A 16,460-nucleotide genomic window follows, 5' to 3' on the forward strand; every position below is an offset into this window, starting at 1 on the left:
TCGTGAACATTAATACAAGAAAGGGATGAAGCACTGAAATGTCCTAATAAGGAACAAAGCCTTGAGAGGCATTTAATATTTGGAACCTATGTCTACTCTGGAACACGGTAAGATTGGCTGCACACCACCAAAATTTCCTAGCGTTGTTTAGTAAATGAAAAAAAACAGTCTTATAGAAGGATATTGTTTTAAAAGGAACAATTGCATTGCTCAGATCATAAAAAGCGGAGGTCCACACCAAAAAGTGAACCTCCGCTTTTCGGAAACCCTCCCCCAGGTATTTGCACCCACTTCCGGGAATAGACCGACGCCCCCCCCCCCATGCTCTGTCTTCTGGGAAATACACTGGTGCCAGGAGACAATGGGGACCAGTGAGGACGAGCCATGCCGCTCGCACATGCGCAGTAGGGAAGCGGGCAGTGAAGCCGCAACGCTTCACTTCCTGATTCCCTCACCGAGGATGGCGACGGGAGCAGCCGAGAGACAAGCGATTACTCGGCTTTGGCTGCCGACATCGCGGGCGGACTGGACAGGTAAGTGTCCATTTATTAAAAGTCAGCAGCTGCAGAATTTTTAGCTGCTGGCTTTTAAAAAAAAAAATTGGGTGGACCTCCGCTTTAAATTAAACTGATATAGGCTAGCCTATACTGTTTTAAATACTCCCTATTCTGACCCTAAAGTCACACTAAAGCTGGCCATAGATGGGTAAAATTTAGAACGAAAATTCTTGGGAAAGAAGATTCTAAGAAAGTTAGTTCATTTTTTCCCAATCATTAGTGGGCCACATTATTGTTTGTTCGTTTTGAGAAGAAAATTCAAAGGAGCAGGATGAAGAATTGTTCTTGAATGAACACATTTCTAACAGTGTATGTGTTTTTTTTTTCAGTAAAGTCCTTTCATCCCAAAGTCAAATGATAAAAGCAAACAAAAACTTTCAAACGACATTCGAATGTTCTAAAAATGTTCATAAAACATTTTTCTAAGGCTGCCCATATGTTATGAAAATGTATTTTCTTTCTTTCAACCATAATGGTTTGAAGGAAAGAAAAAAGCTCCATTCCCTTATCAACACAGTAAGGCCCCATACACACAAGAGGATTTATCCGCGGATACGGTCCACCGGACCGTTTCCGCGGATAAATCCTCTCGAGGATTTGCGAGGATTTTGATCCGATGGAGTGTACTCACCATCGGATCGAAATCCGCGCCGAAATCCCATCGCGATGACGTGTCGCGCCGTCGCCGCGATGATGTGTGCGACGCTGTCATATAAGGAATTCCACGCATGCGTCGAATCATTACGACGCATGCGGGGGATTGATTCGGACGGATTGATCCGGTGAGTCTGTACAGACCAGCGGATCAATCCGTTGGGATGGATTCAAGCGGATAGATTTTAAAGCATGTCTTCAAATTTTTATCCGCTGGAAATCCATCCCAGGGGATAAAAATCCGCGGAAACAGATCCGCTGGATTGTACACACCAGGGGATCTATCCGCTGGAGCCGGTCCGCGGATCAATTCCAGCGGATGGATCCTCTCGTGTGTATGGGGCCTAAGTTCACACACAAATTGGCAAGTGATTACAGTATATTAGAATTTCATAAAGGCATGTTCAAACCACCTGCGAGGCCAAGGTATAACATAATAATATAATGCCCATTGACAGCAATCTAGTAGGACACAAAAGCTGAAAAGATTGAACATTAATGGGGTGTCAGGTTATTGTAAATTATACAATAATCATAAAAAAGCCAGTCATGAGCATGGTTGCCAACGTTTTAAAACATTTCTAGTAAAATTCTTAGCCGAAGTGGGTGTACCCAAATCCATACTTTTGTGTCTGAGTCAATTCACTACATCATAACAAGGTATAAGGTAATTGAATTGCTATCTTTTTTTATAATTCATAAACAGTTTATTGCACTGATCAGTTAAATGTGTTGTATTTGTATTATAGCATATATTATTAACTAAAGTGACACTTTTTTAAAAAACAAAAACAAACATGTCATACTTACCTTTTTAAATAACAAACATGTCATAATTACCTGCTCTGGGTAGCGGTTTTGCACAAAGCAGCCTCGATTCTCCTCTTCTCAGGTCCCCCGTTGGTGCTCCTGGCCCCTCCCTAATGTTGCGTGCCCCTAGAGCAAGCAGCTTGCAATGGGGCACCCAAGCATGTACGCTACCGAGCCACTGCTCTGCGTGTCCATTCAGACATGGAGCCACGGCTCTGCCCCAGCCCCTCTCTCCTCCTTGGCTCACTGGCTGTAATTGACAGAAGCAGAAGCCAATGAGGAGGGAGAGTCCCTGGAGAACCGAGACACTCGTGCACATCACTGGATCGTGATGGAGCTCAGGTGAGTATTAGGGGGGCTATAGGGGCTGCTGAACACAAAAGGTTTTTTAACCTTCCTGCATAGCTACTTCTGGCAGGTAGTAAAGTGTTTGCAAAGCCAAAACTTTTTATTTTAGATTTAAATCAGGTAAGCAAGTGAAGGGAAGGGTTAAAACCCCTGTCGTGTTTAATTTTGTTTCTATTGTTCCATTAGGGGAGACACAATGGGAAATATCAAGAAATGTCTTCAAAGATTAGTGACAATTGGGTCGCAACAAGTGTGCCCATTGGAAGATTTACCCTCTGTTCTTGATCTCTCAACAACTCAAAAGTTTGGATTTTTTTTATCTCTTATGCGTGATCGGAATTTCCGACAACAAATGTTCGATGGGAGCTTGTTGTCGGAAATTCCGACCGTGTGTAGACTCCTTCCGACATTTGCTGTCGGAATTTCTGACAACAAAAATTTGAGAGCTGGTTTTCAAATTTTCCAACAACAAAATCAGTTCTCGGAAATTCCGAGTTTGTGTAGACCATTCAGACGCACAAAATTCCACGCATGCTCTGAATCATGTATGAGACGGAAGCACATTCATCACACTGTAACGGACTGAAAAGCAAAAGGCTGAAAGCGCTAATCGTCTCTCACCAAACTTCTACTAACATGAGATTAGCAGGAGCCCAAAGGGTGGCGCACTTGGTATTAAATTTTCCTTTTATAGCGCCGTCGTACGTTGTTCTTGGCGATCAGAATTTCCGACAACATTTCTGCGACCGTGTGTATGCAAGACAAGTTTGAGCCAACATCCGTAGGAGAAAAAAATCCACAGTTTTGTTGTCGGAATGTCCGATCGTGTGTATGCAGCATTAGAGTTATGGAGGCAATAGAAGTCTATATTAAGATGCTGGCCTGACTTTACATTGTTACCATTCTGCACTGGAAAACTCTCCCTTGCATACTGCAGTCTAATTATATATTTCATTGACTTTAGGCTGAATGTGCTGATAGTAGACTTCTACTTTTACCAGGCTTAAGTTTCCTCACGTTTCCTTTCTAAGGCTGCATTCACATCTAGACAGACGAAATCGCAGCGTTTTGTCGCCGCAAATCGCGGTAAAAATAGCGGCGTTTTGTACCGCGATTTGCGGCGACAAAACGCCGGTATTGTCCGCCTAGATGTGCCCCAAGATGACCCCCTCTATGGAGATGATTGCCATCTCCTAGCCGAACGCTCGAAGACGCCTGAAAAAAAGGTCCGGGACCTTTTTTCACGCGGCAGGCGACAGGCGTCCGGCGTTCGGCGTGGAGATGTGAACCATCTCCATAGAGGGACATCTGTTTTCAGCCCTCTGGCGGCAGCGGCGTAGCGCTACAGGCGTAAAAACGCCTAGGTGTGAATGGGGTCTAATTTGCATGCTGTTTGTGAATCTGATTCTACCTTTGTATTCTGTGTAGATTCACATCCCTATTTGAAATATGATATGCTGGCTCTCAATTGTTCCTGTCATTGTGGCCGAACAACTACCATTTATTGGCTGAAAACATCTGTATGTTTAAAGCCTTTAGCTGGGAGCACACTTCAACCGGTTCCTGAGATAAAAACTTATAGGAGTTGGGTGGAAAATTATCAAGCAAAAAGTGGCTGCATCCAATCAGACGCAACTTCTTTTCAGGTATATTTTCCTGTCAGAAAAACTAATCATGTGTACGAGGCATAAGTCACTGCTTTGCAATTAACAGCAGATTTGTCAGTCTGCCTTGTGCGCTTTTTTAGTTGGCTGTTGGGCTGTCTATCTGATAGACCTAATAGCTAGCCCAGTGGCCAACTGGAGAAGTTTGAATGGCAGGCTAACAATGCTGCTGCTAGATGAGAGTCAATGGCTTTGCATTAGTCAGCCTGCAACAGAAAGTGCTGTTATTGGCAGAGTCTCAAGGTAAAAAAATAAAAAACTATTTGCTTAAGAAAACTTTATACAGCTAGGCATGACCCCAACATACTGAGCTATAGATTGTGTTTTTTGTATTTTTTGGGAGGTTTACACTTTAAGGCAGAACCTACCACAGAGCCCTCACATGAGAATAGTAAGACTGGGTTCACATATGAGCCGCATGCCACTCCCAGCAGTGGTCTGGCGTTTACTGGTTCACCGTTTTCAGCTCCGACTTCAGCCCAAATTTTGTGCAAAATGACTGGACCCGCTGCGGAGATATGGGAACCGGCCCCATAGAGAGCTGGTCAAAATCTCCTGCTATTGACCGCATCCAATTCGCAATGGTGTGAACCCGGACTCAGGAAACGTACTGGAATGGCCTAATACAGAGTCTGCACAGTAGAAGCCAGTGAAGATTTCCAGATAAAAACCTGTAAATGCATATTGCAATTTGAAGCGGATAGCTTCTTCTTCTTCAGTTAAAATGGAGATTGAAAATGATTACTTTTCCTTTTTATGCATTAATGTTTTAAGCATAAGTGGCAGTAAAATGCTGATCATTTTATGTCTGGTAAAATTGCCAACCAAAAAAGGTTTTTAACTACAGGTTATTAAAAAAGAAGCACTTTGTGTTCCTGCTATTTCCTTAATGCTGGGAAGTAAAAAACAAAATACATGTAATTGGTGTGTGTGTGTGTAGGTGTTCACGCTGGATTACCAGCATAAAGATGAAAGGTTTACGGGTAGAGATTCCGTGTCTGTCAATGCTCCCTGTAATTCACTTTTGGTAACAGCTGTAATTTTATAGTGAACAGCTGTTGTTGGGACCTGGGGCTGGGGCAGTCCCTCTGTTTAACTTACTGTCATTTTGGATTTTAATGTTCTGATTAGCAAAAAATTATTCATAAACTTTCAACATGGTTCGAAAAGTGTCACACATTCTTATTTATTTTACATTTTTAATTGTTTTTCTTAAAGCAGAACTCCAGCCAAAAATGCTAAAGGTTAGTAGAGGTTCCTTGAGCACTGATGGTTTGATCTGCTTCCTACACTGACCACCAATATTGAGAGGAGCTTTGATACTGATATCTAATGTAAGGGGGCAGTTCTACTGACCGCCAATGTAGGAAGGCATTTTCTCTTTGATCCCCAATGTTAGGGTGTCCTTCAGCTACTGTCCACCAATGTAGGGGGACCTTCTCCCTCTGACTACCAATGTAGGAGGACCTTCTCCCTCTGACCACTAATGTAGGGGGACCTTCTCCCTCTGACCACCAATGTAGGAGGATCTGCTCCCTCTGACCACCAATGTAGAAGCATCTGCTTCTTCTGGCCACCAATGTAGGGGGACCTTCTGCCTCTGACGACCAATGTAGGGGGACCTTTTCCCTCTGACCACTAATGTAGGAGGACCTTCTCCCTCTGACCACCAATGTAGGAGGACCTGCTCCCTCTGACCACCAATGTAGGGGGACCTTCTCCCTCTGTCCACTAATGTAGGGGGACCTTCTTCCTCTGGCCACCAATGTAGGAGGACCTTCTCCCTCTGACCACCAATGTAGGGGGACATTCTCCCTCTGACCACTAATGTAGGAGGGTCTTCTCCCTCTGACCACTAATGTAGGGGGACCTTCTCCCTCTGACCACTAATGTAGGAGGATCTGCTCCCTCTGACCACCAATGTAGGGGGACATTCTCCCTCTGACCACTAATGTAGGGGGATCTGATCCTTCTGGCCAACAATGTAGGGGGACCTTCTGCCTCTGACGACCAATGTAGGGGGACCTTCTCCCGCTGACCACTAATGTAGGGGGACCTTCTTCCTCTGGCCACCAATGTAGGAGGACCTGCTCCCTCTGACCACCAATGTAGGGGGATGTTCTCCCTCTGACCACTAATGTAGGAGGGTCTTCTCCCTTTGATCACTAATGTAGGAGGATCTTCTCCCTCTGACCACTAATGTAGGAGGGCCTTCTCCCTCTGAACACTAATGTAGGAGGGCCTTCTCCCTCTGACCACTAATGTAGGAGCACCTTCTGCCTCTGACCACTAATGTAGGAGGACCTTCTCCCTTTGACCACTAATGTAGGAGGATCTTCTCCCTCTGACCACTAATGTAGGAGCACCTTCCCCCTCTGACCACTAATGTAGGAGGACCTTCTCCCTCTAACCACTAATGTAGAAGGACCTTCTCCCTCTGACCACTAATGTAGGAGGACCTTCTCCCTCTGGCCACCAATATAAAAGGATACTGAAACCTTTGTTGTCTGCATTTATTTTCTGGCTATTATTTTTAATTGAAATTAAAATAATTTTTTCTGTATAGATGAGAGGGTGTTAATCTGCACCAGGCATCAGAAAGACTTGGTATGCCACTTTCTTTACCTTTTTTAACCTTCTGTTACTTACTGAACATACCAATATACCTCGAGTTGTAGATATAATATTTTTTAGCATGGGTTCCTCGAAAAGGTTGAGAAAGGCTGCCCTAAGCTGTTACACGCTATCATAAATGAAGATCTGATTGTATAAAATAGTCTAAGATGGGAAATATTAGCAACTAATTTGTACTAACAAGGGCAAAGGAAAGGGTATGTATCATCCATAGTAATCAGATTCCTGCTGTCATTTTTCTAGTGAAGGATCAAAATGTCAAAGTTAGATCATGATGAGCTGAATTAAAATGCATGGAACAGAATGCTTCGGTAATGTCACAGGGTGAATGTCAGCAGAGAAAGAAAAGGTGAAAGTCTAGAATAATTGTATCAGGTCATCAGACATTTACAGTTATTCCTCTGACATTTTCACGTCTGTTGAAAAGGGGTGTAGGATTATTGATCTATTTGCTGCATCATATGTAAAATGAAACTTATGCCCAGATTCACAAAGACTTATCTCCAGATACGCCATCGTAAGTCCGAATGGGCGCTGTCGTATCTATGCGCCTGATTCATAGAATCAGTTACGCATAGATTTGGCCAAGATACGAGCGGCGTAAGTCTCCTACGCCGTCGTATCTTGGGGTGCAATAATAACGCTGGCCGCTAGGTGGCGCTTCCTTGATTTCCGTGTTGAATATGTAAATGAGCAAGATACGCCGATTCACGAACGTACGTACGCCCGTCGCAATTAGTTACGCTGTTTACGTAACACATATGCCGGCGTAAAGATAAAGCTGGTCTCTAGGTGGCGCAGCCCATGCAAAGTATGGACGTCGGAACAATCGTATCTTTTTACGTCGTTTGCGTAAGTCGTACGCGAATAGGGCTGTGCGTAAATTACGTTCACGTCACAGGCATTGAGCCGACGTATCTTTGGGCGTAAATACGACGTGATACTGAGCATGCGCTGTTCGTTCGGCCATGCATCTACATGGGGTCAAGCCTCATTTAAATACAACACGCCCCCTACCAGCCTACTTTGAATTACGCGCGCTTAAGCCGGCCTATTTACGCTACGCCGACATAACTTAGGACGCAAGTGCTTTGTGAATACAGCACTTGCCTCTCTAAGTTGCGGTGGCGTAGCATAAATACGGTACGCTACGCCCGCGCAACGTAGATCGGCCGTACGTGAATCTAGGCCTTAAAGTAGAATTCCGGGTTTACGTTGACTGTATGTTTGGGACAAGCTGGTCCAAACAAACAATTTCCATAACAAACTGATGCAGCCACTGTGTACGCTGCCACATACTGTAGTGGTCCCATCAGTTTATAATGGAAATAGTTCATTTGGGGGAGCTTGGCCTACAGAAACGTCAATGTAACCTGTGGTTGTAAACTCTGATATATACCCAGTAAAGTGGCTGGTCTCAGATGATACACAGATGAAACATATCCTCTAACATACATTGTATCTGTCTATCTGCAGTCTTTCTTCTCTACACCTGTTCAAGCTGAATTTTAAAGCTTGTTTGAGCGTTCAGAAAAGGGGGGGGGGGGCGTTACACTCTGCAGAGTTTAGTGAGGAGAGCTCTGACACCTGATTGGAGGGAAGGGACACATCCCCCTTCACGCAGCACACAGGAACAGAGCTGAGGCTGTCAATCTGGAGGTCCCTCCCCTGTCACCATTTTTCTCTTGGTTTCATGAAAACTTGTCCTACGTAATTCGTGCTGATAGCAGAGGAACAAAGCAGCAGACAGAAATTACACTAACACACGATCGGGCTTTTGCCCAGCCAAATCACATCGGAATTCCATCCAAAAAATATAGAACATGTTCTATATCTAAAGTCCGATGGAATTCATCGGAATTCCCGATGAAAAAACTCAGATGGGGCTACACACGATCGGAAAATCCGGTGGAAAAAGTCTGTCTTTTTCCAGATAGACAGATACAATGTATGTTGGACGATAGGGTTCATCTGTGTATCATCTGAGATCAGCCACTTTACTGGGTATATATCACAGTTTACAACCACAGGTTACATTGACTTTAAATAGTTTCTGTAGGCCAAGCTCCCCCAAATGAACTATTTCCATTATAAACTGATAGGACCACTGCAGTATGTGGCAGCGTACAATTTTTATTGATTTTTAGTGGAGTTGTCTTTAGTAAATCAACCCCTATGTGTTCAAGACCATTGGCTGTTTATTGATTGTATCTGAATTTCCCACCCGAGATGCAGTGGCTTCACCTTGGCTTACTCATTTGCACCTCTATGGGCAACATAGACATTCTATGAATTCCAGTCTACCCTACTGGCTAATATTACTCTATTAAAGACTAGGAGTGGGTTTCAGTGTACTTATACTGTCACGTGTGCTCCTGAAGAAGTATTCCTGAAACTCGTTGAGTCCACATGCAAAATGTAATCAGAATCTTGGAATGTTGTATACCCCTATATGGAGAATAATTGTTAATGTTGTGTAATAGATTTTTAATGGTATATAATAAAGTTGTTTTTATGGTATTCAGTTTCTTTTCTATATGTCCACACAAAGTCCATGACTACATACTCTGTTCATAGTTGTACACGATTTGCTGGGATGTGGACATATAGCACACACAGTCTGGGTTTTTATCCTGCTATAGATATGTTAAGGATTAAAGTCAAGTTTGAAACCATCTTCCATCATACACATATATGATTGTTATTATTTATTTCTGTTCAAGTAGAACATAGTGCTCACAAGGGGATAATGTTTACCTGCATGATGAAAAAAACTTTATGGAGATTATGTAGATCTTGCATACATATTGCTACATTTACCCTGGGGTAGATTCACAAACGATAGATACGCCGCGTAAATTCAAAGCTACGCCGACGTATCTACTTTCTGTATTTAGAAAGCTAGATACGCCGACATTAGCCTAAGATACGACTGGCATAAGTCTCTTACGCCGTCGTATCTTAGGGTGCATTCTCACGCTGGCCGCTAGGTGGCGCTCCCCTAGTTTTCTGCGTAGAGTATGCAAATTACCTACTTACGCCGATTCACAAACGTACGTGCGCCCGGCGTTTGTTTTTTACGTCATTTGCGTTAAGGCTTTTTCGGCGTTACGTTGCTCCTGCTATTAGGAGGCGCAACCAATGTTAAAGCGGATCTCCCACGCAAAAAAGTTTTTTTTTTTAAAGGCTACTTAAATAGTTAATAGCGCTGCTTATCTGGACTCACGTTTCTGGTGTCCTACAACCGCTCCTCTGGCATTCTGCCTGCAATGTAGACTTTGATTCCCCTGTTCGTCCTGTTGCCATTTTAGCTGTGGGCATTAGAAGCCGACAAGCAGGCACTTCCTCGTTGTGGTGACGATCGATCTCATGCATGCGCACTCGCAACGGGGAGCCGCGGCGTCAGCGTCTTCCTGGTCCCGAAATCACGCGATGTTTGCTGAACACAAGGGAGGTATGAGATAAGGCTCCCAGAGCACACTGCTCTGGGACGGGAAATGATACAATGCCCTAGAAAAACCCGAGAAAAACCCGTAGTGTGCAGACCGGAAGGAGGACGAATATATATGGAACTGTAAATATTTGAGAAACAAAAATATCCGTTTGTGCAATGTTTAATAGCAGCAGTAATCTTATGATTATGTTGAAATTCGGGTGGAGATCCGCTTTAAGTATGGACGTCGTTCCCGCTTTGAAATTTGAATTTTTTACGTCGTTTGCGTAAGTCGTTCGCGAATAGGGCTGAACGTCATTTACGTTCACGTCAAAACCAATACGTTGTTACGCCGTACTTGGAAGCAATGCACACTGGGATATGTACACGGACGGCGCATGCGCCGTTCGTAAATCACGTCAATCACGTCAGGTCATCACATATTACCATAAAACACGCCCCCCACTTCCCCATTTGAATTACACACGCTTACGCCGGCCCCATTTACGCTACGCCGACGCGACTTACGGAGCAAGTGCTTTGTGAATACTGCACTTGCTCCTGTAAGTTGCGGAGGCATAGCGTAAATACACTACGCTGCGCCGCCGTAAATTATAGCGTAGCTACCTGAATCTACCCCAGTGATTATAATTTATGCCTATGATTACTGTTGTTACACACTAATCACCATTGTGCATTAGCGTTCGGTGTCAGAGTAACGTTATTCACCTCCAAACGCCATATAAGATGCAATGAATGCACAAACTGCTGAAAGTTTGTTTCAAGAATACAAGTAGTGTACAAAGTGTCAACAAGATATGGATTTCTTTTCCCACTGAGCCTTCAACATATGCTTAGAGATATGAAAACAGGAATTATTACTAAGCTTTTGTCAAACTAACCAAAAATAATTGATTTTTTATCCCCTTCAGACCTGGAGGGTCCTGGACCAGATTTCAAAACATATGGCGGAAATGACAGACACTTTCATTTGACGCCAGGGAACACTGGAAGAAATATATGTTTTCAGGAACACTAACTCTAGAAAACTGTCCCCCCAGTGAATTGGCATTGGGAGACCCTGAAGGAATGAAGAAAGCAAGAAACAAGACGTCAATGACATTGTGCGCGCAAAGAAAGACTTAAAAGTGGCACTGCCCAGTGAAAGCACCACTTACATTTAATATGCACCTGTTGCAAGGAACTGATGTGTCCTTTCAGGTTTTGATCATATTTTTCAGACTTTGATCTTAAAATTTTGTGTATTTTGAAAAATCTTTAGAAAGACAACTAACAGTACATTCAGAGTGCTGCTGCATGGCCCCTAAAACCTTTACATGGAGCACAATGCGAAATAAAGCCATTGGAGTGATCAAAAGGTGCAATAGTACCCTCCATTGGCAGAAAGAGGGTAATGCAGGCCACAGTGCAGTATACAATGCTGCAGGCCACACCAAAGGTGCTGCATTTCAATAAAAAAAACTGTCAATAATTCAATTATTTTAGGACTGGAGATTCTTTTCACTGTAGAAGTGAATCGGTTTACCATTAGTAATTATTTTTATACAGTACATTTGTCATTGGAGATTTCAGTCAGTAGTAAAACTAACAAAAACCTATTTGCTTTTGACAGATATTTAGAAAAAAATTAGCAATATATAAATGTTTTAATGTTTTTTCAGCGTCCGTATACACAAACATTATAAAACTACTGCTGACAAAATAAAACCCAGCATGTAATTCTGTCTGTTGAAATATTACATGTTATTTGTATAATTTTAAACCCCCAAAAAATACAAAACTCATGCTAAAATCTCCTTTGCTTTATGCTGAAATAAACAAATTTACATTCCATGCCGAATCTGTCCCTTAATCTGTTTCCGCTGCTTGCCAACAAATTAAAACCTAAATTATGTGAGCATTTTTTTTTTTATTGGGTTTCTGAAATAAACATATGAATGTATGAAATCCAATATGCAATATTAATCAGACATCATTACAGCAGACTTTCAGTTGTTAGTATATACGTACATTGCCTATGGATAGCGAGCAATCTTTTTTATAGAATAGATGAAAGGGACCGTGGCTCTTTGTGGAACTGCCCTGATAAGAGCAAGCTTCATTTCTTTCTTGGTGATAAAGTTCTCATTTTTTTACTGATTATTCACAAGCATCTGTATAATATACAAGTAATCTCCTCTCTGAAATAGCCATTAAAGCGGTTGTAAACCGCATATATAATTTTTTATTTTTTTTTACCTGCAAGGCAAAATGCATAATCAGCTAGTATGCACCGCATAATAGCTGATTATGAAATACTTACCTTAAAACGAGGTGAACAACACTTACCTGGTTCACGCCGAGCGAGATGTCATCTTGCTCCGGCGTGTCTTCCGGGTATCGCCGCTCCAGCGCTGTGATTGGCTGGAGCGGCGATGACGTCACTCCCGCGCATGCGCGCGGGAGATTTAAAATCGGCAGGGTCCGGCGGCTGCCGGATCTTCCGCCGTGGATCCCCCCTGCGCATGCGCCGCCCGCATTGCGAGGGGAATATCTCCTAAACCGTACAGGTTTAGGAGATATTCTTTTTACCTACAGGTAAGCCTTGTTATAGGCTTACCTGTAGGTAAAAGTGCAAATTTAAGGTTTACAACCGCTTTAAGATGGCACATGTCACGATCATGTTATGTTCACACAAGTGCTGGATGTAAACATTATATTTGGCACCTATTTCAGGCTACATCATGGCTCTCTAAACCTTCTAAACAGATGGCCAGTGTACAGTCCTTTAGACCAGGGGTCTCCAAACTTTCTAAACAAAAAGCCAGTTTTCTGTTCTTAAGTCTTTTGGGGGGGCCGGACTATGGGCAATACAGGCAGAAAATGTCCTGATGTCAGTGGAAAAATACAATGCCCCATCTTTGGTGTCATTCTGAGAAATTGTGCCCTATTGTTGGTGTCATTGGGAGGAATTTTACCCCTTCCTTCCTTCATTCATTCATTCTCTGGCTTGGCGATCAGAGGGAGTAAAACTATTATTAATTGTGCCCCATCATTGGTGTCAGTGGAAGGAATAGTTCCCTGTCATTGGGGTCAATGGAGGGAATTGTGCCCCATCATTGGTATCAGTGAAAGGAATGGTGTTCCATCATTTACAGTGATGAAAATAAGTATTTGAACACCCTGCTATTTTGCAAGTTCTCCCACTTGGAAATAATGGAGGGGTCTGAAATTGTTATCGTAGGTGCATGTCCTCTGTGAGAGACATAATCAAAAAAAAAATCCAGAAATCACAATGTATGATTTTTTTTAACTATTTATTTGTATGATACAGCTGCAAATAAGTATTTGAACACCTGAGAAAAACAATGTTAATATTTGGTACAGTAGCCTTTGTTTGCAATTACAGAGGTCAAACCTTTCTTGTAGTTTTTCACCAGGTTTGCACACACTGGAGGAGGGATTTTGGCCCACTCCTCCACACAGATCTTCTCTAGATCAGTCAGGTTTCTGGGCTGTCGCTGAGAAACACGGAGTTTGAGCTCCCTCCAAAGATTCTCTATTGGGTTTAGGTCTGGAGACTGGCTAGGCCACGCCAGAACCTTGATGTGCTTCTTACAGAGCCACTCCTTGGTTATCCTGGCTGTGTGCTTCGGGTCATTGTCATGTTGGAAGACCCAGCCTCGACCCATCTTCAAAGCTCTAACTGAGGGAAGGAGGTTGTTGCCCAAAATCTCGCAATACATGGCCCCGGTCATCCTCTCCTTAATATTGTGCAGTCGCCCTGTCCCATGTGCAGAAAAACACCCCCAAAGCATGATGCTACCACCCCCATGCTTCACAGTAGGGGTGGTGTTCTTGGGATGGTACTCATCATTCTTCTTCCTCCAAACACGGTTAGTGGAATTATGACCAAAAAGTTCTATTTTGGTCTCATCTGACCACATGACTTTCTCCCATGACTCCTCTGGATCATCCAAATGGTCATTGGCAAACTTAAGACGGGCCTTGACATGTGCTGGTTTAAGCAGGGGAACCTTCCGTGCCATGCATGATTTCAAACCATGACGTCTTAGTGTATTACCAACAGTAACCTTGGAAACGGTGGTCCCAGCTCTTTTCAGGTCATTGACCAGCTCCTCCCGTGTAGTCCTGGGCTGATTTCTCACCTTTCTTAGGATCATTGAGACCCCACGAGATGAGATTTTGCATGGAGCCCCAGTCCGAGGGAGATTGACAGTCATGTTTAGCTTCTTCCATTTTCTAATGATTGCTCCAACATTGGACCTTTTTTCACCAAGCTGCTTGGCAATTTCCCCGTAGCCCTTTCCAGCCTTGTGGAGGTGTACAATTTTGTCTCTAGTGTCTTTGGACAGCTCTTTGGTCTTGGCCATGTTAGTAGTTGGATTCTTACTGATTGTATGGGGTGGACAGGTGTCTTTATGCAGCTAATGACCTCAAACAGGTGCATCTAATTCAGGATAATAAATGGAGTGGAGGTGGACATTTTAAAGGCAGACTAACAGGGTCAGAATTCTAGCTGATAGACAGGTGTTCAAATACTTATTTGCAGCTGTATCATACAAATAAATAGTTAAAAAATCATAAATTGTGATTTCTGGAAAAAAAAAATTTGATTATGTCTCTCACAGTGGACATGCACCTACGATGACAATTTCAGACCCCTCCATGATTTCCAAGTGGGAGAACTTGCAAAATAGCAGGGTGTTCAAATACTTATTTTCCTCACTGTAGATCAGTGGGAAGAATAATGTTCCATCCTTGGGTGTTAGTGGGAGGAATTGTGCCTCATCATTGATGTTAGTAAGAGTAATAATTCCCCAAGGGCTGGATAAATGCAAGCAAAGGGGTCCCAGTTAGGAGGCCACTGGGCTACATGTACATTTAGTAGGGTGCATTAAACATATATGCTTATGTAGCACTACCCCTGAAGGAGCTGCTGGTTTGATTTGGGTGGCACGTTACCTCTGTCTTCCCGTCATCTAGGGTACTGGATGAGAGCTGTAATAAAGTCAATGTCCACACGACAGGTGTCTTTTCTGTGCTTTTATTACCCAACGGGGTAAAAATGATAAATAGAAAAGGTGAAGGTATGGAAGGTGACAGATTCAGGTGTAACTGGTTACGGGAAACAGTCCTGCTTCCAACGACAATTCTCTTCGCCACTCTAGCCAGAGTGGGTATAGCGCATCTGGATAGGCCTCTCTCACCAGCCTAGCAGCCAGAGTGTCACTTGGAAACTTTAAGGTGAAGTCTCTGTCACAGACCCTCCTAAAGGTGGAGATAGCTTTGGTCCCAAATCCTTCTCAACTGGATTCAGCATCCGGATCTCCTTCAAACAGCTTTAGTTTAGTCAGGAACTGATAGGCCACCATCGTCCAGCCTGTCAGAAACAAAGTGTCCTTCGATGAGCGATTAGGCCTCTCCTGAGACACCAGCCTCGTGCTCGGTATCTCCCAGACAAGTGCTCCATCAATCGGCTTCCTCCCACGGGACGGACAGCCCAGGACCACTTGCAAATAACGGACCCAGTCTACACACCGGGCCCACAGGTAGAGTAGGTGCTCCGGACCAACGTGGTCCCGGAACCAGGAACACTGCAACACACACACCCCGGCCAGGAGGGTCACACACGGGGGTGGTGGGACGACTGCCCAGGTGGATGGCAGCAGGGCGACAACGCCAAACCAATGGCGTCTGCCCCCTAAATACCCCTCCCCAGTGTGCACAGCGAGGCGATCAACCCCCCTGATTGGCTAGTGTGACAGTGAAATCACTGTAGTGTTGTCATCACATGACATGAAGTTTAGAAAAAGACTAAGAAATAAATAGATCAGTTTAACACATTTAGAGCCCCATGCACACTGGCCGCTTAGCCCATGTGCATCAAATCTCTGTGTTTTGTGCACCCAGAAGGCACAGGAGAAGCATCCAGCCCTGGTGCCAGCTGCCTGTCACGACAAGCTGAAATACGCAGCAAATGGACACTGTACCATGTGGGATACAATACAGGAGGTGTGTTTTTATTACCAGGTGAAAACAGAGGGAAACATGCCAAAGGAAAACTAATGATGATATCTAATGATCGGTAAGCTGCAAAATATTACTTGTTTGGCTTTGGATTTAACACTGCTATAAGTTACTAAGGCCTCGCTTACATGGGGCGATTTGATCCAAGCCCTGTGCAGGGCCATGTTTTACTGGCACAGGTGTTGTGTGCATCTTTGTGCTGGCAGTTCTATAGCTGTCTATCGGGACCCAGCAGATGCACAAACACAACCTCTGCTCCCAATGTGCCATCAGTGTGGGTGCAGGTGCACCCCAAATGTACCCACGATG

The 16,460-nt window shown here is 43.7% G+C and overlaps 1 protein-coding gene across 1 annotated transcript in view; it reads left to right on the top strand.

The window, feature by feature from the left end:
- The window catches only part of ANKRD13B (ankyrin repeat domain 13B), a 272,072-nt gene extending 260,111 nt beyond the window's left edge, over positions 1 to 11,961 (top strand). The window contains exon 15 of the mRNA XM_040338565.1: positions 11,033 to 11,961. Within this exon, the coding sequence (XP_040194499.1) occupies positions 11,033 to 11,078 (46 nt within the window). The 3' untranslated portion in view covers positions 11,079 to 11,961. The remainder of the gene's footprint in view (positions 1 to 11,032) is intronic.
- Positions 11,962 to 16,460: the final 4,499 nt, after the last annotated feature.

This window comes from Rana temporaria, chromosome 2, assembly GCF_905171775.1.
Source record: "Rana temporaria chromosome 2, aRanTem1.1, whole genome shotgun sequence".
NCBI classification, from domain to species: Eukaryota; Metazoa; Chordata; class Amphibia; order Anura; family Ranidae; genus Rana; species Rana temporaria.